This window comes from Larus michahellis, chromosome 3 (assembly GCF_964199755.1).
Source record: "Larus michahellis chromosome 3, bLarMic1.1, whole genome shotgun sequence".
Lineage (NCBI taxonomy): Eukaryota > Metazoa > Chordata > Aves > Charadriiformes > Laridae > Larus > Larus michahellis.
In genome coordinates this window covers 104,143,796-104,169,021 of record NC_133898.1, presented here as the reverse complement: position 1 = coordinate 104,169,021, position 25,226 = coordinate 104,143,796, and the positions used below count along the sequence as shown (strand labels likewise).

Here is a 25,226-nt window from a genome sequence, read left to right as displayed (position 1 = left end):
CGTGCATCTGGATAACCCACACATACCCTTCACTAGAGAGCAAAAAACCCTGTCCTATTTGAACAAAAAAAGTGATCAATCCCAAGGCTAGAAACTACCAGCTCATGAAAAGAGGTGGAAGAAAACCGTGCAAGGTGGAAATTCCTTATACACCCTGCAAAACTAATACCTATATGCCACCAGTTTTTGTTATGCCAAGGAGAAGGAAAACAAATTAAAAGCACCTAATCAATTACTCGCACCAGTATTTCTTTCTGAGTTCAAAATCAGAAGCCCTGAAGCAGGAGATCTGATTAGTTCACAGCCAAGAGCCCAGACGAGCAGGATTTCTGCAGGCTGTAAGTTCAGACCCCCAAGTTCAGAGTATAAACAAGGAAATTCAGAAATTCACAAGAGCCAGCAGCATCTGCCATGGCCCCTCCTCTGTTTGCTCTATGAAGCCATCTCTGAAGAACAACATCCCCGGACTAAGTCTGATACCAAACACATTTAGGAGCGTACAAATTCCTAAAATGCAGCAGCAGCTTTGTTTTCAGACGTACTAAAACCATTCTGAGCGAATGGTCCCTTCCTGAAGTCAGCTCAAAGGAGCTGGATGACAGGCATCTATTGAATTTTTTTTAATCTTAATTCAAAAACTGTACCCAAACAATATCAGAACAGCTTTACTTGACGCTACCCTCCATCAATCACTAGGACAAATTACATTACCTCTGAACCCTACACAGGCAACAAAACGCAGCAGATGACCTGCTAGCGCTCATCCATCTCCAGCGTCTTTGTTTCTCAGAATACAGAAAGAGAACTGTTTGTGGTGCTTCAGCTGAATGTGTAGCATTACAGATCTTTCTAAAGCAAGAGAAAAATGCCAATAGCGAAACAGAATGTACCAAAGTTTAAACAACCCAACCTGAGTTTTGCTATCCCCAGTCCCAGACCTTCCCCTCCTTCCTACACAGACAGAGGCCATTCAGTGAGCCCAAAGTACCCTAAGGAAGCAGCAATCAAGCATCCAATCCAAAGAAAACATTTATGTGGTACCTTTCCTATCCCTGACAGCAATTTAGTCAAGTCCCTGAATATCAAGGCTGTATTTTTCATGGGCAGTCACGTCAAGCTGAATTTTCTAATACATCTGCTTCTTACAGAGCCACAATCTACAGCACTAAAAGGTCTGCACGGGCCAGATAACCCTATATATTTTAAGCTTTTATAGCTTACATGATTGTTAAGAACGTTCTTGAATAACTGTGATTTACTCAATGCTAAGAATTAGCTCTTTTTCAGAGACAGCATACAATCATTAACAGATGCGCCCATTTCAATAATGATGTCAAAGGGAGGCAACTTTGTTACATAATTGTTCAAAATCTTGCAGAAAGAAGGTTGTTGCAATTGGTATTTAAATAAATTTACTTGCTGAACCGAAAAATATGGAAGAGTTTTACCTGAAGTGAACTATACAATTTCACAGGGATCACATATGCAAGTCTTGATTCTTGGTGTACTACTGAAGATTTATACCAGAGTAAATCTAATGAATGCATGCAGTTAGAGCTTAAAATGGCAATCTTCAAATATTTAATACTCAAATCCTGTTGGTATGGAACAATGCATACCTATGCCATCTGACAGAGATGGCATTAATATTTTAAAAATTAAATGTATATGAAATACTATGGGACATTTTCTTAGTTACCAAGAAGGCTGCAGCTAACAATAATTTTATTAATTTTTGTTCCCAGGCAACACTGTGATAACTTACAAAGCAGAAAGACTAATTTTTTTTAAGTTCTTTACAACCTTCTAGAGAACTCAAATACAGTTTTTGAGATAAAGCTGAACTGTTAGTTATATTAACAAGTATTTGTACAATTTCTCATCTTCCTATTCAGTCACAAACAAGATGTGAAATACATCAAATGTTTCAGATAAAATATACTGGGCATTTTATTGCCACTATCACAATAGAGGCTTTGCCTTTGAATTCCTAGAGGTGCTAGCAACAAAGAAGCATTTTTTTCCCCTTGAGTAAGTAGCTTGATTGAACAAGATTTCTAAATCATCTGAGATAACGTGACTTTTTCTCCTCCACCAAAATGCTTTAGAAATACTGCCAATGAATTACTACATGAACCAAGAAAAAAAAATATGACAGCCAGCAACTGAGCTGACCAAGAATCAGAAACCACCACTCTTCTCCCACAGCAAACAGCTCTTCCGTGCCATCACAGATTTAGCAAACAGTTGCCTAATTATTTGCTGTCACAGCCAGAGACACGGTCAGCAGACAGAATTTGGAGACATACAAATATCCTGGTTTTAACTGTTAAAGCAACAAGGTACTCGCTAGTGCACGGTCTTCAAGATCCACAGCCTACTTTGGCTGCAGAAACGGACAAAGAGTAAAATTTCACTTTTCCACATTTAAAATGGGCTGCTTTTCTCTTTCTAAATCAAATGGCCCAAATGTCTTAATGATGCGGCATCATATGATCCCAAGCCTTCCAAGACAGGCAATGAATTTCGTACAGCTGACTCTGCTAGTTACAGTACTCAACAGCTGGGGCATAGATAATTTGGCTCCCTGATAATGCCCTAAATGAATACGAGAGCGTTCTGCAAACTGTAGAAAGGAAAAAAAGAACTATTGGCATTACAATTATTGATTGCAGCTCGCCTTAAAAATATAAAGTCAACGTGGTTTGCATTTGATTAAAAAAATTACTAAAGGCAGTGTTTACGAAACTGAGAAATTCAGAGAAATGGCACTCCCTCTTCAAAGCCTATATTGTAGCAATTCTTTTCTGATTAGATCAGCTCCCATAGCAAGTCATCAGAACAACAATCACTGTAGTGAAGTCATACTACTGGGACTCGGATGGGAAATCATGACCGGCTTGAAAACACATTTTAAAAAATAATGTGTTTTCCAGGTTTCCAATATATCTTAATTAAAACAAGTCTGAATCTTTACCTTTGCTCACAATGGCTGAATAAAGTATACCTCGAGCAGCAAAACACAGCGTACTGATATACTGAGTATGACGCTAAAAACTAAGACAACAGAAATTGGATCCTCCCAAATAATTTCACAATTGGACTGTCACTGAAAATAGCATGTGAAAGGACCCGATGTTACCTCCATAATATGATATACACTCAAATATTTCCAGAATGTGCTTTATTTCTAATACAGATGTTAATTAGTTTTAGGAATTTATTTTTATTAAAATCCCTTTGTCCCCCAACACTTAAAAAACAAACCTTCCAGCCCTGATACCAATAAAGCTCTCACTGAAATAGGGGAAATTAGGCCTAATATCTTTCCCAGATTTTTAAGCAAGTAGACAAACTGGTATGAGAATGAATCTTATTAAACCTAACTCTAGCAGCAAATCAAAGGTAATCTAAAGCAGAATCACAGTGCTTTGGATTAGCACCAGAACAGAAAAACAAGTTTTCTCAGTGTGTTTTTTTTTTTTAATTTAAAAAGTAAACAATCTACTTGCTTTAAAATTTTCCAAAAATCATTTCGGCTACATATAAAGTAATTGATGACTTAAAAAGACAGGAGAGAATGGAATAGAGATGTGCTTTTGAAGATGACCTATCACAAACCATAATTATTTCTTAACTAAAATGCACTAATGCATTTCAGCACAGAAATAGTCCACATGCTCCATAGCTGCATTGACACAATGGACAACAGACACAAAGGAGTCATTAGTCAATACTGCTAATGACACATGAAACTGCCAGTGACACAGGTATAAACTAGACTCGGACCTGAAAAGTTCTCATGTCAAAATAACCATCTGTAGAGGGTTTATTTTTCAAAATATTATCACTATCAACCCAAATTAAAAAAGGCCAACTATCAGTATCTTCAAATCAAGCTGTCTTAAGCTATGCCACTCCCATTCCCATCAGTGGAAACCATTTAACCACAACCTTCAGAACAGACTTAAAACATACGGCTGAAAAATTTCAGGTATAAAATCTAAGCCATCCTTTTCCCAAACATTACAAAAGGATTCAGTGCTGCAAATGTCAACATATGCTGTGACATGCTGTAAAAACTATTTCTGAGATGAAGATTCAATCAGAACATTTAACTGAATCCCTTTTTTACTTGAATTAAAATCAGAGCCGTAACATTTTTGATAAGCATTTTCAGATTTAGTATCAGTGAATCTACTGAAAAACAGTAATGAATCATGTCTCTCAAGCCACGTCTTCCATTCTGACGAATTTAAGAAAGCAATGTAATTTGCATTTCTAGCAAGATAAATTTAGCTGTATGCATCTTTGTTACGCTAAATGCCTTTTTTCCTTATTTTCCAATATTCGATGAAAAAACTCAGGTGCTACATGAACCAAGATCACTCTTTGCCCGACCACAAAAAAAAATAAAAATAAAAAGGTCAACATAAACTGAAGCTTTAAAGACAAACGCACACCGAGATGTACATGACCGTGACTGCATTTCACCCGAAAAATACATTTTTAAACACAAGAGAGTGCGTTTCACCCACTGGTGAGGGACAGACGGTATATTTATTTATGGCAGGCGCCGCCGACGTCCGTCCCCGCAGACGGACGGACGGACGGACGGACACCAGGCAGGGACCCGGGGCCGCCGGTCACCCCTCACGCCGGCCCGGCTGCTCCCCGCGGACCCCGCAGCGCCGGAGCCGCCCGAGCCCGCAGCCGCCACGCCCGGGGGGGCAAGCGGCAGCCCCGGCAGTGCGGCGGGGCGGGCTGCCCTACCTTTGTATCTCTCCAAGACATCTTCATAGGCTTGCAGGTACTCCTGCTCCTCGGCGTAGAAGTAGGCGCCGGGGGAGAGGTAGCCAGCCATGGCCGGGGGCTAGCCCTGCCCGCTTCCCTGCGCGGCTGCGGGCAGCCAGAAGCCGCGGGGACGGCACAAGAAAAAAACCCAGCGGCTAACGGGAGGGAGGGCGGAGAGACGGGCGCTGCCAGCCCGGCCGAGGAAACGCCCCCGCCGGCCGCTCGGGTGTCGGTAGACGCCCCTCGGAGCGCGGAGGGGGCGGCCCCAGCCCGGCATCCACCGCCGCCGCCTCGCGCCGCAGCCCCCGAGCTCCAGCCCCATCGCCGAGGCACCGCCTGCGGGGCCGGGGAGCTCTGCCCCCGAGCCACCTCCCACCCGCCCCTGGTGTTTCTTCCCCGTCCTTCCCTGGGACGAGGAGGGTGGCGGCCGCCGGGGCGGGGACACGACGGCCGCGGCACAGACGGGGCCGGCGGGGGGGCCGGCGGGGACACCGCCGCCCTGCGGCGCTGGCGCTAAGGGGCCGAGCACGGCGGACGCTGATCGGGGGGGCGGGCAGCGACCCCGCGGGCAGCCGCCGCCGCTGGCAACCAGCCAGCGCGGGACCCCCCGCAGCGCCGGCGGCGGGGCGGGGCGGGGCGGAGCGGAGCGGGGGCAGGCGCGGCCCCGGCCCTGGCGCAGGTGTCCTCACCGCGCCTGCGCCCCGCCGCCGCCTCCCGGCCCTGATCCCGGCGCCGGGCCCGCCCCGAGCGGTCTCTCCTGCCCTGACCCCGGCACGGCCCGGCGCCGGGCCCCTGCTTCCCGCCTCCGGGGGGCGGCGGTGAGCCCCACGGGCGGCCGGGCCGGGCCGGCTCCGTAGCCTCCCCCCGCGGCTGCGTTGAGCGGCTGGCGAAAGCCGGGCCCCGCAAAGCGCTGCCACCGCGCCCTCCGCTGCCCCCAGCAGCACCCTTAAGATGCGCTACCCTGGGAAATGGTGTCCCGGGAGGGCACCCACGGAGGCGCACACAAAGGAGGGGGGGGAGCAACAGCGGCGTCCCCGGGGAGCACCGAGGTCCGCCGCATCTTCCTAGGATTCGTTTACAGGCGGTTTCCAGCTTTCGCCGGGGAGCAGCAGACCTCCGCCCTATTTTCGACATCATTTGCGGCCGGGCGGCAGACCAGCGCCCGCCCGCGCCTCCGGCACACCGGTCCCGGTCCCCATCCCCTCCGAGCGCGGCCCCTGCCCCGCACGGACAAAGAACCGGCGCCTCGCCCTGCACACACCGTGGGGCAGCACCGGCCGCCGCCTCTCCCCGCTCCCACCCGAGGAGGTGGGCTGCTCCCGCGGCCTCCCGGCCAAAACGCCGGCACCGGCTGACACGGCCGAGGCCGCTGCTGCGGCCCCCGCACCGCTAATGCGTTTTCCCATGAAAGTTTAATGGGCGCACCTGCGCCTTTTTCAGCTCGCTTCCCCTCACGCATCAATTCACCCGGCCGGAAAACGCAGCCAAGAGCTTAGTCACCTCCCGGAGGGTCCGCGCTCAGAAAAGCGAGGGAGGGGGGATCCCTCTGCCCCCCGGCCGCCCGCCCCGTCAGCCCCCGGCCGCGCCTTACCGGCGATGCGCACCACGGCCCTGTCGGCAGGGTCCAGCACCGAGCCGCCCTGGATCTTCCGCTTGGACCGTTCGTGTTTGGGCAGGTTCCAGGGCAGCGTGTCCCCCGGCGCCGGCGACACCGTCCCCGACCTCTGGCTGAAGTCCTCCTCGTCGGAGAGATCGGCGGAGGACGACATGGAGCATCGGTAGGACGCGTTGCCGGAGCTCTGCACGGGGAGACAGACAGACGGTCAGAGTGCGCGGGGAGCCGGTCGGGACGCGGGGCCTCCGGTAGCACCGGCGAGTACCCGCCCCGCGTGGCGTGGAAAAGCATCTCACGGGAAAAGGAGGTTAGGGGAGAGGGACGCCGCTTACCATTGCTGTGAATTTGGGGAGGAGGAGGGAAGAAGGAGAGGTGTGCCGAGCACCGAGGGTAATCCTCCCAAAAAACAGCCAGTCTCTAGTGGGAATGCATTTGGAGGGATGCGTGGGGAGAGCCGCGGCCGGCGGCTGGGCAACCAGCTCGCAAATGAGCCTCCCCCTTCCCCAACAATAAACCCAGCAGCAGCAACAACAAGCGGAAAAAAAAAAACCTTCCGGGCTACAAATCGATAGCGTTTGGCTCCCCCGCCAGGAGGAGGGAAAGATTTGCCATCGCCGAGCTGCTGCTGGCGAGATCGTTCGTGTAAATCCGTCTCTGGGGAAAGACCCACGCCCGCGGACGGCCCACGCCGGGCTCTTTGTTACCGCCCCGCTTTGCCAGAACAGCCCCGCGGCGAGGGAGGGAAGGGGATGGGGAAGGGGAAAGGGAAACAGGATTTCTCAGAGCAGTCCTTTGGGATAGCGGGGCGTGACAGGCAGCTTTGGGTCACGCTTTGCCGAGACGGCATCGTCAGACAAACGGCTGATGTCGGCTTATAGACCGTATCCACGTTCAGGCTTCCCAGCTACCCCAAAAAAAAGCGCACTTCCAGAAACGTAAATAAGCGCTGATGCAGTGCAGGGATGGGGCTGCTGCCATTTCTGGCTTCCCTGGTCAGGGTGAAGTGGGAAATGCAGATGTCTGAACGATAACATTTCAACACCATGTTGAGAATTTAAGATACGTTATACGCAGGTTATCGTGACACGATGGGGCAGAGGTGCTATTTCTCTCCCTCCGCATTTTCTGATTGGAGAGGCTTGTGGTTTCTCCAGGGCACCTGACTAGAAAACGATGTGTTTGATTTGTGATTTCATGTGGGAGCTACCGTAACCTGATGCTGGTCCAGGTATGACGTTAATTTTTAGGGGTATGCTGTTCTCAGTTCGGAGAGGTGTATACTTCGTTTTGCAGAGAGCCCTCATTCAGCCCATCTAGATTCCATATTTTTTGACACTACAACAGCTATTATTTTAGGCTTATTTTGTAGCTCCTTTTTTTTTTTTTTTTTTTTTTTAAAGAGGGGCTTAAAATGTGTCTTTACTTACAGAAGAAATTTGTACTGTGACTGAGATCTGATAAAATTTATTGGTTCTGTCGGAACCATTTTACTGTTGGTTCTCATGGGGTGGACAAGTGAATCATCATTATTACATTGGGGAGTATTTTACCCTTTTTAAAGCACAAAACCCACATAATCCAGAATAACAATGTGAGGCACTATATACTATGTATGAAACTGCCAATAACATACAGTTAAATAATTGGCTAAATAAGAAAGCATGTCTTATTAGTGGTTGCTCCTCCTGACCTCCTTCACTTCTATCCCAATCCTCTTTTCTCCTTCTGCAGTACTTCATGGTGAAGTTCAGATGGGAAGAGAGGGAGGGAATGAATACATAAAACCAATTAACTGAATTCTTGTTCGCTGTATTGCAACGCAGAGAGAGCAAGAGGTAAGTGCGGAAAAACAGAAACATGAGATGTGTGATCTCAGCTCTGATTGCTGTCGTAATTAGCTCTGGTGCTGGGAATATTTTGCTGCCAGTTTATATAATAAACTAAAACTCTCCATAGGATCTTATAGAGCAGGATGGTCACAGCCAGGTGTCTTTCTGATGGGAGCTGGAAGTGCATAGCTTGCTGCAGGGCATGGAGAGCACTTTGCTGTACCAGGTGGGGCTAATAGGGGTGCTGATGTGCTTAGTCAGGGATTAGGTTTATTATGGCCTGTCCTTAAATCCAGATTTTACCACAAAAGCGAAAGTGTTCCCTTTAATCCCAGCTCTGAACATCCTGCTTCAGGCCTGTATCTTCTATTGGTTGCTCAGCAAGCCTCAGTATCTTTGGATCACACAGACCCACAGAGACAGATTTTGCCTTTCCATTTCTTCACCTTCTTCATTTCTAGCTTATAATACGAAAACTAGAAAGAGCCCAGCCACAGTGTTGTGAGGGTGCTATAGTGATATTTTGTTAATATTTATGTAGCAGCTTGGAATATGCAAGGACAAAGTACAATAGCAGTTGTTAGTGAAGCTTTGAAGAAAAGATCTCTCAACTCTCAGATTTATCTTTGAAAGTAGTTTGTAATTTTTATCCAGTAGGATTTAGCCTTTTCTCAAAAGAGGCCTTAACAGCCCATTCTTATTCTTTATAATAACTCCTCCTATACCTCCTCCTACCCTTAGAAACCAAAAGCACTGTTGTGTGATCGTTCCATATACACCACTGAATATATTCTCCATTTTCACTATTGAGATGTCGATTTTCAGAAAAAGGAGACTGCCCTTCTGGTCAGCTGTGCTACAATACTGGAAGACAAGCTATGTGAGAAGACCCCACTCCCATATGCCTGAGAAAGCAAACTGAACAGGCAGTGGTAGAGCAATCTTTGGTATCTATGTGTATTACAACTAGCCATCCTCTTCTAAGTTGTTTTTCTACCCTACTTAATGCATGCATTAACAAAATGAATAAACAAAACCCACTTCAGGTTACTGACTCTTCAGGAATCATGTTATCACATTTTCAGAACAAGGCAGGAAGCTCCAAAAGGAATTTTTCACAGTAGCAAAATCTAGCAAACTCGCATCTAAGAAATGCCAGCTTCTAACTTGATTACAGTCTACTTTTTTTATTCAGCGTGGAGATAACTTCTGAGTAATGTGTACACAGAGCTATTAAGCACGTAAGTATTTTTAAGTATCTCAACTTTGCTATTCCAAAGATGTTTATAATGGAACTTAACTGCTTTGCTTTGCTTGAGTAAATTAATAGATTTGATAAGAACTCCATAATTGTTCTCTTTTTGCATAGCCACTGTTCACAACATGCTTACCTCTCATCCCACCGGATTGTTAGTTTCTAGCAAACACGTTTTCCATGCCATAGCTGTAAGTCCCAAATAAGTCCATGATTACAGCAACATAGTAACGAGTTTAAAAAATACAAAATAATGCAGAACATCTGTACTATCCTGGAAAGGATTCCTGGACAATTTGGACAGCATGTGAAAAAAAGATTGGTTATATTCTATTAAAATCAAAATATGTAAGGCACTTCTGTTATCTTTCTATAAAGCACATTGCTGTATGCCAGTGAAAAACATACTGTTAATAATACACAACACTTTTTTGGGTTATGCGAGTGAAGTGTCTTTTATATCCACTAAAATATTGATTAGACATGTCCTTACTTAGCCTACTCTGGGACTTAGCAAGGGTCAGGGCTTGACCCTTCTTAGCTTGAAGGCCTGCAAGGTCACAGCCCAGATGCTATATATATATATATATATAAGATGCTATATATATATAAGATGCTATATATATATATATATAAGCTATAGCTGCTTATTCTATGCCTCCGATTATGCATTCCTTCTGCTCATTAGCCTAAAGACTAACTGTAGTCTCTATTGTCAATCAGTGGGAACTGTTGCATTTGCAGGCAGTTATGCATATAACAGCTTGTGCACTGAAGCCTGTTGGTCATACATAAGCAAATCTAAGAGTTTTTTCTGCATTCAAAGTACAGGATTAAATTTAATGCATCATTTCACCGTCAGTACCACAGGGGGGTGCAAACTGCACACAGAGTCCTCACTGCTGTGTCTCGGGAAGCAAAGTGCTCGGGACAGGCATTTATGAGAGCAAAACTGATTTCTGCCCATGTCTAGGGTTTTCTCTGCAATCAGGTGATTTGCAGCAGCCGCCTGAGAGTCAGACTTGCTATTTTGCTATAAAAGCGAGCTGGTTTCCAGTAATGGGGATGATTTCAAAGAAGTATTCAGTATATTTCTTGTAAGAGGGATTTGGCCAAGTACCAAAGCATGATTTCCTTTGAGGAGGGAAAGAAGGACTGTTTGTCATGGTGGGGCACTGCAGATCAGGTGGAAAGTAGATGGAAGACGGGTAGCTGGAAAACAGTATAAGGTAACACACACCACCATATATCAGATAAGACACCCCTAAATAGCATCTGATACCTCAAGAACACCAGTGGGTTTTGCACTGTCATTCCTCGAGACAGAAGCATTAGCAGAGGTCAGCTTTTAAGCTTGGTCAAGCAATCCAGCTGGCAAAAGTTGCCGAGAGGCTGGTACCGAATTATCGTCTTATTGCAAAAATTCCCTGACTTTATGACACATCGGAGGTTGTGCTGGCCAACTGAATTCTTATCAAATATCTTGTACTTTCACATCTTATCTTTGAGAAAATTTTCTGCTGCAGTTGAGTTCTTTCACGTTGGTTTTTGAAAGCTGTTGGGAAGTACAGGTCAACATTGACTGAAATTTAATTTTCAGTTTAGTTGTGAGTTATTTATATTTCACTTATACTAAACTACCTCAGAATTCCTGGAATACACTTGCTTTTCTTTCATTATGTTCATTGCTCAGAATGAACAAATCTGAACAGAAATGAAGTGTTTGAATCATGGTTTTACTGAGCGTGTTTCAACAGAAATCTTCCTAATTTAGAATAATTTAGACTATTAATTGAATGTAGCAGGCTATTTTTGTCCTTTAACATCCCAGATTGAATGATATTAAAGTGGATCAACTTTTAAAGTAAAATAACTTAATAAATTTAAGACAAAATCTAGGGCAATTGAATGTTCCCATTAGTAAATCTTTACCGCTTTAACCTGATTAGATGATAATGCAATGCAGAATACAAAACATCCAATGTATGTAATCAGGCTATGCAAGTCCCTTGGGACTGCATGTTGTCAGAAATTATCAAAATTCAAAAAAGATACACAAAATGAAAGCACAAACAAGGGCAATGTAAAACCAACTAGGCTAAGCTTAAATTAAAAAAAAAAATCCTCCAGTGGAGGTGCAGCCATATTAAATGAATTTTTTTCTCTGGTTCTATGCCAGTCGTTTAAGAGGACATCCATACTTGAAAGTGCCTACATTGCCAGGATATACAAACAAAACTACAGAGTTTCTGGGTTTGTATTTAATGTTATAAAGCAATAAGCAGAAAGCTGGAAGTCAAACACACTAAATCTGAAAGTCCTGAGCATCAATGGTCTCACTCTATGTTAAACTAACTTTGTAAACAGTTAGGCTTTTCAAACATCACATTATTGCTTTGTAGAGAGAATTTACATTCTTTCTTTCTAAAGGTAGGAGAAGATGGAAATAAGCATTCCGTGTTTATTTCAGCAAATGCATTTTGAGCCTGTGTTTGTATTTATACAAGGAAATTCTGATACTTTCATAGGCTTTCAAAAGGAAATCTTTTCTTGATGCTCAATCTCTACCTTTCCCCGACTTTGAAAATAACCTTACAGAGGCAAGTTTCATGAAAGAGGTAGATTATTTGAGGACATGAAATTCAAAATGGATAAAGGGCTAGATCCACAAATGTACTTGGACACTGCAATACAGTTTTGTAACATCAAACTATGTTTACTGGATAACCATCTACTTGCACATCTAAAACTGACATGATGCAAAATTGAGTTTTTGGTAGGAACTAAGTAGTCAGAAAAACCTGGTCACTCAGGATGATGCAACATCTCATTCTTCAGGGACATAAGACACCCCCAAGCCGTCTCCTGAAATTGGTCCTCAGTCATCCTTTCATAACAACAGAGATCACTAGTTTCTTTTGAACCATAAAATAAGTTAAGCAGCTGTTTGCCTTTTCCTTATTGTCTTAAGAAGCTGGAAAGCTAGGCTTAAACCCTCATTTTCCAGCAGACAGCCTGGAGACTATTCTGCAACAACCTCCTGTTTGTGGAAGTGGTACAGCTAGAGTTCAAGATTTCTTGGTGTGGAATGCGGAAGAGGGAGCGTAGCACTCTGCATTGGAACATGCCAGGCTCTGTCTGGGGAGAATGAAGTGCTGGGCTCTGATCCCTGCTCCGATGACTGCTTATAAATCCTGCTTCATTTAGTAATTGGGTAAAATATTGAAGTAGTCCCTGGATGAGACATGTGCAATGGAGGCAACAGAAACCACAATCCAGCTTGCTTACTACTTCTGCACAGACGGACCAAATTTAAACTACTTATTGGTCTGAAGTGATACTATCTTCTAGTAGCTAAAAGAGTAAATTAGTGAATATTACTCTACAGCAAGTAGAGTTTCTGTTTCATTTCCTTCAAGTATCAGTGATCTCTCCCAGGAGCAGAAAGTTAAGAGATGCTCCACATTTGTAACTCCGTTAACTGTGAGATGAGCTGCAGGATCAGATACTGTCAAGATAATCTCCACAGATCTCAGCAACTTCCACCAAGGAAGATGGCCATCATAAAGAGGAAAGTAAGGCAGAAAGTTCCCTGATGGTGCATTTAAAGTATGTTGCTGTGCAAAGAAAACATGCTTGCCCTTTTTTCTTTTTCAAATGAATAAATTGAAAAGCAAGGCATACTTCAATCAGTGTAACCAAGACCTGCATGTAAGTGGGGCCAGATAACATTCAGCTTAACTAGCCATACTGTGCCAAAGCCATCAGTCCTCTTGAAAAGCTACTTAGTAAAACTGCGCTAACAAAAATGTGTATTCTTTTTGAATGTCACTTGAAAATTAATAATATCATCAACATGACAACCATGATCTATAACACATTTAATCCATTCCTTTACTCCTCACCTATTTAGCTTTTCAATATGAATTGCAGGATTTAATCTTGAAATAGCTTACCTACATTATAGAAGCCGACAGAAAGGTACTGAAGGTTTTGCAGATGGGAAGATAGTATTTTGAGCTGTGAGTATCTGGAAAGCTACAGCATGTGGAATAGGTATTTTAGTTGAGTTTTATGCTAAAACCATCAGCAAGGTGCTACTTCCATTATAATTATCATTACCTTGTTTCAAAATTAACATTTCATAGATATCAATACCTAAAATGTCAGGATTTCATCGTCTTAAAATCATGAATTATTTCTGCGAAATAAATGTATATACCTTAGATGATTGCTGTATATAACTCTTGCAAAAAAACCCTTCCTATTACCTAAAAATAAATTTTGTATTAATTTTTAATTGCAGCTATCTTGCATCCATTCAGATCCCCCTAGTCTGCCAGACACAAAAGAAAATAACGTGACAGAAAATTAAGGTTTGAAGAAGGCACACAGAGTTTTACCTGCTTCCTACGCCTACAAGGCCAACCATGTAACAGAGGAAGAATCTGGAATAAGAAAACATCTAGCTTCAAATACTTTCCTCAGCCTTCTGAACATCTCATTGTAGATTGTATTCTATTATACCTATGTTTTAATAGCAAACCAAATTACTCCTGCCATAAAAGGTATATCAGAGTATGCAAACACTCTGGACAGCAAAGAGCAAATTAAAGTTCTGAGTTCTAAGTAGCTTTTGAATTTCTGATGGGCACAGATTATTTTCAAGAAAAAAATAAAAGGAGGACTTGGAAGATTTTTTTAAAATGACTGAATGAAAATCTAAAACAGTGGTATTGATATTCTGCTTTTAGTAACAACTGTTAACATTCCTGACTCCTAAGTTTCCCTCCTTACAAACATTCATTTTTTTTCAAACTGTTTCAATCCCATGTTTTAAAACAAAGTTTCAAGACTTGATCCAGCAATCAATCAACATTTAACTATTTGAAAATACAGGTTCTTATAATTACACGACACCAGTAATACTGTTAATAATTAAATTATCAGATTGTTTTCTCTTATAAAATCCATTTTAAGTTGCCTTATCTTATGTTTGGTTGAAAATATTCCCTTCCCAAGGTTGAAGTTTCTTGAAAATTTTTAGTCAAAAGCTGACTGAGAAGCCTGAGAGCTAGATGATGAAAATATCCAGTAGTTATTCGTCAACACTAAAAAAATATCCCAGTAATCTTTTTTGAGAAGACTCTAGGCTTTGGGATGGATACTTCAAATATGAATATCCTTTAAGCTAGACATAGGCCTTTTGCCAACTTTGTTAAAAATCTGTCTACATTTGTCAGAGCGATAAGGCTTTGAGATATAAATATCATCTGCTATCCCTGTGATCTCACTGCTCTGATGCGAAAGCTGCTCCAGAACCTACTGCTGTCTTGTTTACAAGTAATCTTCCTCTAGTTGCCACCTGAAACTTATTCCTGGTCTTTTGGTTTTTGTGACAACAGCGTTCATTTCCTTAAATACCTTTTTTGCTTCCCCGATGCATTCATAGCCTGTATTGTACCTCCTCTCAGCCTTTTTTGGTTTTGTTGAGCTAAGCAAGTCAACTTCTTTTAATCCTCCTCATCTGCTAGTAGTACTTCTTTGCAAAGATAAAAAGTTTGATTTAGCTATTCCTAGGGCCCAGGTGACTACCAATGTGATTTTACGAGATTTTTATTTTTAAAAAGCCATGTTTGAATTTATCAATTAAAATATCTTCAATTTATCAACTAAAATCCCTTCAGACACCCACTAAACAAAGACTTTCAGGGGTCTTACAGCTGCCGGGCCAATACCCCAGCATCATCATGGACTGACCAAGAAAATTCCACCTTCGCAGTTCTTACCTTTGCTCTCAGGACACCTACCATTCCCACCGAGGAGCTGAACAGGATCCTTCCAGCCTGGAGGTACGGAGGCAAAACTAATCTTTCCATCTAATAGTTATCTGCTGTGGTCGCAGGCCAATGGCAGTGCAGGCAAGAGGCATGGAGAGCAAGGGAGAGCAGGCACCAGACCTGACAGGCAGGAGACCATTTCTTTTATGCTCTCTGTGACTCGCTCGGCCGTGCTTAGCCAGCGAGAGGAAGAAGCCGTATGATCTGAATGTAGAGAGGACAAACACCGGAACCGGTGCACTGGAGGAAAGGGCTGGAGAAATACACTGGGACTGACAGCCTGAGGGACGAACACAGAGACCAGCAGAGCCTCGGAGCTGCAGCTGAAAAGCGTTCAAGGGAGCAGCAGAGTTCATGGCTAAGGACTAGAGGAGAAATGGACCTGCAAGGTAACAGCTGGGACTAGTAACCATCAATGCTGGAGAGAGCAGATCAGGGCAGAGCTAAGGATTTGAGATGCTGGCATACCTGGTCTAGTGGGAGGTGTCCCTGCCCATGACAGGGGGACTGGAACTAGATGATTTTTAAGGTCCCTTCCAACCCAAACTATTCTATGATTCTATGAAACTGGTATTGCCTCAGCAAAAGGCTTTAAACAAGGTTCTCTGATGAATGAGGAGGGTAGAAACTGTGTGTGAGATCTCCAAGAAAAGAGACGAGAGCCAAAGAAGGTACGCATAGAGTATGCAACCAAATGCCACAGGGAGACAGAGAAATCAAAGACACTCATTGAACAAGTGCCTCAGAGCAACGAGATGACTGACTAGGTGAGCCTGTGAAGGGCTGTGCAAGAGGTGTGACATGGAGGAGTGATGCAAGGACTGACAAAGTGAGAGAAGAAAGGCTGAGGTTGGCAGAGAAGTGAGGACTGGGCAGTGAGGAAGGAGCCAGCGGTGGGGCAGAGGCAGGTCAGGAGCAAGCTGGAGGAGACAAGGCAGAAAGAGCCATGCTTGGGAAAATGAGCACAAGAAAGCAGATCTCCCTAGGGAGCCTGGTAGGAAATGGGAACTTCACCTCAACTCTGCCATTAGCAAATATCTGAGAGCTCTTCTAGAAAAACTACCTCTTCCCCTGTGTTACTGATTCATTTGGAGGAATACAAATTATCCTCAGTCTCTCCCTGCAATCCAATAGCAGAATTTTCTGTGTTGTTGTTCAAGTGTCAAAACCTGCTGATGAGCCACACAACAGAGCTGGGTTTAAGTTTACTTCTTGTCAACAGCAGAAAATTAAATACCAAGTTCCTGTTAAAATATTTTTCTTAAGGTTACAAAGTCAAGCACTAAATTGTTACCAAATCCCAGGTTCAAGGTTCACCATGCAACCTTAGTTCATCCTGCTTATTTATACATCATGATGCAGTCATAATGATGTGGTCGTATGCTATTACATACCCAGTGTCTTGCTCTTATTTAGTGCAAATGATGGGTGATATTCACTCCATAAACAGTTGATCAATATTGTGTTTTGTCATCCTTTGTTCAATGGGCAGCCCCAGAACTTCACCTGTTTCATGCTATTCAAATGCTGGTGTGAAGAAGAAATTATTATTTCCTAGACTGTTCTGTGGCACAGTAGTATCTGAGTGCTTCACGAATACTAATGATCTTTCCCATTACACAGGAAGCAAAGGGAAACCAGCAGATCAATTGTGATTCCTAGGTCAAATTGAGATGCCCACACTTCAATCTCCAAGGCAGCACTCACTGCTTTTTAAAGAAATAAGAGATCCTCTCTCTTCCTGCAATCTCCTATTTTATTCATTTACACACTTTACAACTTCTGCACAACTCCTACACATAAGAGTCATCTTAAGAGCACTTCCATCCTACGATGAATACAGAAAACACCCTGTGAATAAACAGTACACCATCATACAATTAAAGTCAATATGAGAACGCAGAATCGACTGAATTAAAGCTGCACGTGTAACCTTAATTCCAGCATTTCCTAACGTTTTAATAGTTGCCTTTGCCAAACTATTCTTTTAACATAATACCCATGTGCAATGTTATATATAAATACAAATGGATAAGGGAGTCCCTTGCTATATAAAGATGTACTGTTTATGTGCCACAGTAGGATGTTACACAATACAACTCTGAAGAGTGACTCCTGTGGCAGCAAAGGAAAAGGAAACATCTGCATTTAGACTCTATAATTACTATGCATCTATGAGACAATTACTGGTCATTTTAAGTTGTGCAAACACCACTATCATAACACAGTCAGAGCTGATTAATATTTTTTTTCAACCTGCCTTTAGCTACCATGCAGAATTTCCTATATGTAATCCACAGTTTAGAAAGCAAACCACCATACTGGCAAGTGAAGTCAAAGGTGTTTATTTGATAGTAAGCACTATTTTTACATCAAAAAGAGTGTAATTGGCTATGCTGCTTGCTGTTCCCCCGCCTCTCCCAAGACTAGCTCTGATGCTTTCTTTTTTCTGAGCTTCTAAGAGAGAACAGCAGTCAAAGTCACATCCTACAACAAAGATTGCTCTTAGCTTCATGCTGATGGTGCACCTTGACCCTAACTTTCAACACTTTAAATCAAACAGAACCAGGCTGGTTTAATCTCTCATCCCATTTTCACTAAATAAGCATTTGTCCCAGGAATGAAAATTGATACAGACAAAACAAAAATTCTATGGAATCCGCTTAGCTATCAAGACAAAACCTGGTATATTAGAGGAATTTGCCCACAGTGTAGGATGACTTGAAACTGTGTATAGAAAAATAACATAGATTTGATGCTATTTGCAACCACACAAGTGTAAATCTAAGTAAATAAACTCAAGCATGATCACATCACAAGGACAATTAATTCAAATGACCTTAACTCTCCACATAAGAGCTAGCAGTGAAATGTCAGTTAAAGTGCTCTAAATGTGGATCTGTACCGTTACTGCTATGCTTATTTCTATATATTTTTACTTATATGTGTCGTCAATAATTATTACCACTATGGCAATTAACTGTTTCTTTTGCCCTATGCTTAATAGCTGTAATAACTCATCACAGAAAAAAAAAATCACTAGAAAGACAACTCAACAATAATTTTAAATCTCAGATCTAATTCTCAATGTGTTTTCATTGTGTTTTAACAAAAAGCATTTTTAAAGTTGTGAAGATATCACCTCCCTGGCCTAGTGTAACTCATGGCAATACACCTTTAAGAAATTCCTTCAAAAAATCTAAACTGCCTAAAAGCTGGGCAAAAGGAGTGGAAGAAATGGCAATTGCTACAATGCAATAGCTGAGCTGCAGGGTGGAGAGGGAAAAGCAGCCAAGAGGAAATCGGGAGGAGGCAGCAAGGGAGGAGGTCACAGAAGCCCGCAGAAGAGCGGGAAAATGAAGTCCATGACAAACTGTTTATGAAGAATTTATTAGTGAGGAGTTATTTGCTATAAGAAAAGCAATAAAACACAACAGTCCAAGAAAGAGATGTAAACGCTCTCTTGGTAGGCACATGTATGTTTGGAAAGAGAAGGGGTACCTTTAAAGTCAACCCAGTGCCCACTGAAAGCCTTCTCTTTATTTCTGATGACAGGATTTAGCATTTATGGTCATATTTGCAAAGATCCTACACACCTAAAATAGGTTGCTTGAGGTATTTAAAAAAATGTTTAAGATGGCTAGATGCTTAAATCTTGTTAAAAACTCTACGAATCAATCACCTAATAAACTCTCAGGTGCTTTTCAAAATCCTCATCAATAGCCTTTAGGTCTTAAAGCAAAAAATGGAGCCCTTTTTTCCCTTTTTGTATATTCATTCACATGTTCCCTTGCCTTCCTTCATTGTGGCTGTGCTCAAATTATCCTGGGAGAGGACACGTGTGTGTGTATACACGCTCAAGTGCGTGCAGAGTCTGGTAGCTCACAGCTTTGTCATACATCTTGAGAACATTAATACAATGTTAATAAAAATGCTGAAGGTGAAAGATGATAATGTTTTGCCATATTTGCTTCTAAATGTGATTCACAGGAGATACAATCCAACACAAGCAGATGTCACCAAAAGAAAGAAGGTATGAATGCAATCTACAGATTAAATAGCTAATACTTGGAATTAACAAAGTCTTGTGCAGGGTGATGAGTCATTTTTGTATGTCATATGTATTAGGTCATTCAAATATCACATAAAGTACATCATGGTATTGGAAAACTAGTAAATAACACCAGAGTAAGAATAAATGGAAAATAACAAAATGAAATGGCAACTATTTAATGGAACATATAAAAAACTCTTAGAAAGCCCTGTAGAACAACGTCATCCATATGAAAAATTTCATCTCAAGTAAGCTGAGTGTCAGCTAATACCCAGACTTCTTCTGTAAATGATTTGGTATCAGATGCTTAAAAAACCTCCTAAATGTTTTTCTTACAGAATTGTAATACTGTTTTTCTCATAAGTTTTAATGCTTAAACACATAAAAGAAAAAACCAGGACAGGGGAATGAGACCATGGATGGGACAGCTCATGGTTTTACATGCATTAGAAACTGTTTAACTTTACTTTCAAGCTTGCACCATCAGAGTCTTTACAGTGCAAGCTTCAGGTCAGTCATGGGAATAGTCTCAGTGGAGCCAAATGAAGCTGCTCCCATCAGTAGATTTTTTACATGTGTCCTCCCAGACATCTGATGTTTCTTTCGGTTCCCTTGTAGTGACTTGTAGCAATGCTGCATGCACCCCTAAGGAGCTAAATTGCTTCAGCAAATGGCAGTCTTTAAATAATTAGAAACAGGTTCATTAGGAGACACTGAGGGATACCCAAAAGCAGCAATCCTTCTGAGATCATCCTTAATAATCATTATTTGTCATCAGTTTATTCTTTGTATATCTTCAGAGATACTTTTTTTTTTTTAAACACTATTTACTAGATAATCGCCTCAATATGTGCTGTTGCTGCAGTGCTGGGACAAAACAGACCAGTGAGTTTGGATGTGTAAAGTACAAGGCTTTTGAGTAGAAACAGGGATTTCACAACTGAAAGTGAACGAACCAGATTTATTTACGCCCCAGTCTCTGTAGCCTTATCTGCCACACATCTTACTGTGATCCTGTTATGACAAATGCAAGTGCAAATTTTGGTACTACATCTCATGATCTTAAGTAATCCTTGGTGGCTGCATGAGTCAGGCAATTTAGGAGCCCTTCAAAGTGTTTAACAACGGAGATGTTAAAAGATGCAGCTTTGACAGCATCTCTTTTCAACTATGTATTTGGACATACAGGTGAAATTAGAATTTGGCAGGACTGTATGTCTAACTAACCCCACAGCTCAGGAGCCAGATATGTTTACACAAACTCAAGGCCATCTTTTGGTTCCAGGCCAGCACAGGGAAAAAACCTATTAATAATTTGCAGAGTTTTATACTTTTACTTCAGAGCAGACCACTAGTTAAAATACAGATAATAATTGCAAAATGCTTGTAATAAAACCCACAGTTTAAAGTTTGCCCTGAAGAAGTATTGCTAGACAGCAGTGAGCTCACCATAGGAGACTTCTGTGCATCCTTCCACACCTTCAGAAAATTTAACTACCCATACAGAATCAGATACCCGATTGTTGAAAGGACTGATATGTAACACCCCTTTGACTTGCATGAAGTCATGCTAATTTAAAGAACATTCTTTAAATGTTTCTTCTTAAGAGTTTCTTCTTAAGAGTTCTCCATTGTGTTCAAAGATTCAAAGCACACTTCAGTAATAGGTATCTGTACTCTCCTCTGTGTGAAGTTGATGTAAAACTGTCACCTATAGAGAATGTCAGCACAAATAATAAAGACACCAATAAGAGGGTCAGCTACAGGGCACAATATATAACAACGTGCCATTATGTTGATGTTGCACTGTAGTAAGATGAATAAAATAAAGTGAAAATGATATGAACTCTGTCTGGTAAGGGTCAGTATTAGGACAAAATGTATTTCATGTCTTCATTAATGGCCTGGAAGGTGTAAAAAAAATAATGAAATTTTCAGAGAAAACTAATGTTCTATTTCTGCAACGATCTGGTCACGTAGATTTTTAAGGGGAGCAATTATTGTCTTCAGCAGGTTTACTCCCATACACACAATTACACCTAATTTAGTTCTGACAAGATCAGGGACAATACTGGAAAGATCTCAGATTGCTACGCAGGAAGTGAGAAATAATCCAAGCAAATTCAGATAATTATAGCCACGACTAGGAAACTGACAAACAAGATTTAGACACAACAAAACCAACCAAATACAAAATAGTCTAAATTAGCAGGAATAAGAAAGCCTAGCATCTAAACACCCAACAAAACTTTTAATGAAATATCTGAAATGTCTTCAAGCCTATATCTTAATATGGCAACAAAACAGGCTAACATATTTTAGGACTGATTACTCAAATATTTCCTGGAGTAAAGAAAAATCTTTCCATAAGGCTTTTTCATAATTACTTTGGAAATACCGTTCTCTCTTGTCAGAAAACATAGTCAAAAAAGCACAAGTAGGAAAAAAGCAACAAAAATGATCAGACGAAGACCTGTTTTATGAGGAGAAATTATGTCTTCTAGTTAGCAGACATCATACATAATTTTTTTCAAGTGATGACTAAGCAGGATATGGCCATAGCTGCCTACAAATATTTCCACAGTGTAAACATCAAGACAACAGATGATTTATTTAAAGTGGTTCAAGTGGGCAGAGCTAGGAATAACAGGAAAAAATAATGGAAAGAAATTATGCAGACTAACAAGAGCATTTTTGGCACTGAATCATGTAAAACTGTACAAAGATAAAGGCCGAAAGTCTCATCTTTGAGACACTGAGACTAAGTGGAATGAAGCTGCAAACAACTGCGGGATGGATGACATTGTGACTGCGTGGAACTTCACAACGCTGCAGTGATTTGTCAGGGCGTGAACCTTACTCACCCTGTCACTATGGCGTTAATAATACATTCAGAATAACTTACAACGTCCATGAGAAATGAAATTGGTGACTTATGTTTTCTGGATCATAGTCTAATAAAGATAATGATTTATTCTTTTTTGTAGAAATGTGAGTTCATTGAGGCTGTAGAAAAAAAGGCTATCAAAAGAACTACATAATGTTGCATAAAAGATATACTGCAAAAGCAGTTTCAAAATAGTGACATAATGGTGACAGCACGGAGAGAAGTTTTCTCTAAATCTGGGATTTATTATTGTTTCAGTGGTAGGTCTTGTCAGACACAGCGTAGACCCATGAAATGATATGAAAGTGAAGTCACATAGTAACACTGCGCATTTTCTGTTCTTGTACATTTTTTTTTCTTTGCTGGTCATGAATTCCCTGACACGTTACTGATTTGGGGGAAAAGCAGGGGTTTCTTAGCTTCACTAATCCAGTCTTCAAAGCCTGTTTTGCTGCTTACATTGTTTCCACAGTTTTTGGTCTTTAATTCACCACCACTGATGCTCTTTTTCCCATGTTGGTAATCAGTGGCAGTTGGTAACAGCCTCAGCAATTACAGGCAGGCTTACCCTCAGCATAAGCCTACCATGGAAAAAATAAAAACAATTGAATAAAAAAGGGAATCAAAAAAACAGGATTGGAGTGGAAAATAATAAAGAAGATGATGGAAGAAATGAAGGAAGGACAACAAAGCGGAGAAAGGACCAGAAGCAAGTAACGAACAGAGGAGAGCCTGATGAGAGGCTGGAGACCTTAAGAATAACAGAGTTAGACAAAGTAGTCTAGAAAGCAAGATAGGATGGGAGTGAAAGGGACGTGGTTAAGAAGAAAGGAAGAGCAGATACTATAAGAAAAGCAGAAGACGAATCCATCAGATCAAATTAAACCACAGGAACAGCAACAGAGTAAAATAAATAATATGTAGAAGTATGAAAGAACAGAGGAAACTGGGGACTAGTGAAGTGAATGCAGAGAAACGAAATGTATTGGCTAAAAAGGTAAAAGTTCTGACAGTTGTTGTCAGCTCTGGCTTTCTTTTCCTTGCACAAGTTTCTTGCTGTCTCAGGCAACGTAATTCCACTAAGGAATGCTCTTTCTCAAACAGACTTCAGAGCTTACTGATGATTCTTGGTGCTCAGTTAACACAAATCTAGGAAGGTTCAGTTAGGTGGAGCAACATCAAGGTAATCTTTTTTAGGGTATGCTCAATAGTTACCTTTTTAAAGATACTGGCTTAATAGAAGTAGTTAAAGCCCCTTAACATTGTCCCAGATAGCTTAGTCAGCAAATGCATCAAAGCAATGAACTCTCATTAAAAAGAGAAATTCATTATGTCTGCAGGATATATCTTCACGTGCATTTACATTAGGAATTGTGTAAGTGTTCAATGAATTGTCGTGTGTCCTCACTAAAAGTAGGTTATCAATATTAAAAGAATTGTGAACAGCTCAAGCTGAGGAGCAAAGAATGATAAGACTTGATACACGTTTTATTGAGCAGAAAGATTGTAAATGCTGTATAAAGCAGAAGAGACCTTAAAATTGTATCTACTAACGAAATGTCATATAAATTTTGTTCGGTACATAGAATCTCTGATAAATGTAATTGAGTGAGGAATGTTGTCAATAACAAACATATGTTGTAAAAATCTGTTAAGCAATATCACTATAAAACTATCAAATGTTTTATAGTGTATCATATCAAATGTCTTATTTGAATACCGACTATAGACTGAATATCAAATAAAAATCAAAATTAAAAAAAGCCCTCTTCGTAACCCAATTTTTTGGAGTTATGAATCAACATTAAATACAGTCTGACAAACTCATATCTAGATTCACTGAACATGAGAACTGAAAAAGTTTTTAAATAGAGGAACAGAATATGGATGGCCCCAAAATTACAATTATATTACGTGCCTCTATAATATACTTTGAGTGCTATTTATCCCTAAAGGTAGAATACTTACAGGTTTTCGAGTTGGGGTAACTTGAACAGAATGATAAAATTCTGGTTGAACTCGGCTGCTTTTCTTGAGTTTTCTTTTTCTTACAGAAGTTTCCTGCTCACTTAGGTGGTGAGCTTCAACTATAGGTTGTGTTTCCTCAAGGCGAGGTGCTACACGTCTTCTAGCGTGACGAGGACTTGATCTAAAGCCCTGTAACAGAAAAAGCAATCATCGTGTTTGACATCTCCCAGAATGGACACATGTAACAACAGAAAAATCATACAGGATCTTAACAATGACAAGGTACAGGCATGCTCATCTTAAATTAATATATTGTCCATATATACTGCATGTAACAATAAAGAGACGTTGCCAAGTGCTATTAAAATCACATTTGTTTTATATTTCTCAATTATATTTATTACTGACACAGCTAGTAGCAGTTAACTCCTGTTGCTTTTCTTTATAAGCTCACACTTTTGGTTATTTATAACAAAAGAGTTCTAATTTAAAATTTATAATTAAAATTTTCCAGGTTAATTCTTGGCCTCATGAGAAATTGTTTTAGGGAGCATGAGCTGAAAAAGTGTATTTTTTCCCTGAGAATAAAAGTGAAGAAAAATTGGTAGCTGGCAACACTTAATTATGACTAACAGTTGTGTTAAGAGTTCTGATGCTGCTGCATTTAGGTGGAGACTCCTCCATTTGGAATAAAATAATTAAGACAGAGTGCTGTCTTTTGCTGCCATCTGAGAAATACATGTATATTTGGCCAAATTAAAAAACTCAGGAAAAGCTTCACAAATGTTTTTTAGAGGCTTGCTCTGAAGACCTCTGAGCATCATCCAGAATGTCTCATAGCCTTACAGAATCTCATTCCTTTAATGGCAACATGTATAACGCTAGCCCTGTATTGCTACCTCCAGAGCATTTACCATGAGCATTCACTTATTTCACTGAGTCCCCTCTACGCCAACCATCATGACCATGCAGGAACCTACCATG

General features: G+C 41.4%; 1 protein-coding gene and 1 long non-coding RNA gene across 23 annotated transcripts in view; one reads left to right on the top strand and one right to left on the bottom strand.

Annotated features, from left to right (window-relative positions):
• DST (dystonin) overlaps nucleotides 1–25,226 on the bottom strand; it is a 312,504-nt gene that overhangs the window by 273,176 nt on the left and 14,102 nt on the right. For 14 of the 22 annotated variants that reach the window (XM_074581579.1, XM_074581580.1, XM_074581578.1 and 11 more), the window contains exons 3-4: nucleotides 24,243–24,431; nucleotides 6,386–6,593 (exon numbers count right to left, since the gene is read on the bottom strand). In XM_074581579.1, the coding sequence (XP_074437680.1) occupies nucleotides 6,386–6,593; nucleotides 24,243–24,431 (397 nt within the window). Of the gene's footprint in view, nucleotides 1–4,773; nucleotides 5,178–6,385; nucleotides 6,594–24,242; nucleotides 24,432–25,226 lie in introns of those variants that run through there. The other 8 variants (XM_074581562.1, XM_074581575.1, XM_074581577.1 and 5 more) reach the window with 2 other exon arrangements.
• LOC141741258 (uncharacterized) lies at nucleotides 6,435–9,437 on the top strand. Its single transcript, XR_012586333.1, has 3 exons — nucleotides 6,435–6,572; nucleotides 8,141–8,244; nucleotides 9,416–9,437. It is a non-coding gene; the product is annotated as an uncharacterized LOC141741258 (long non-coding RNA).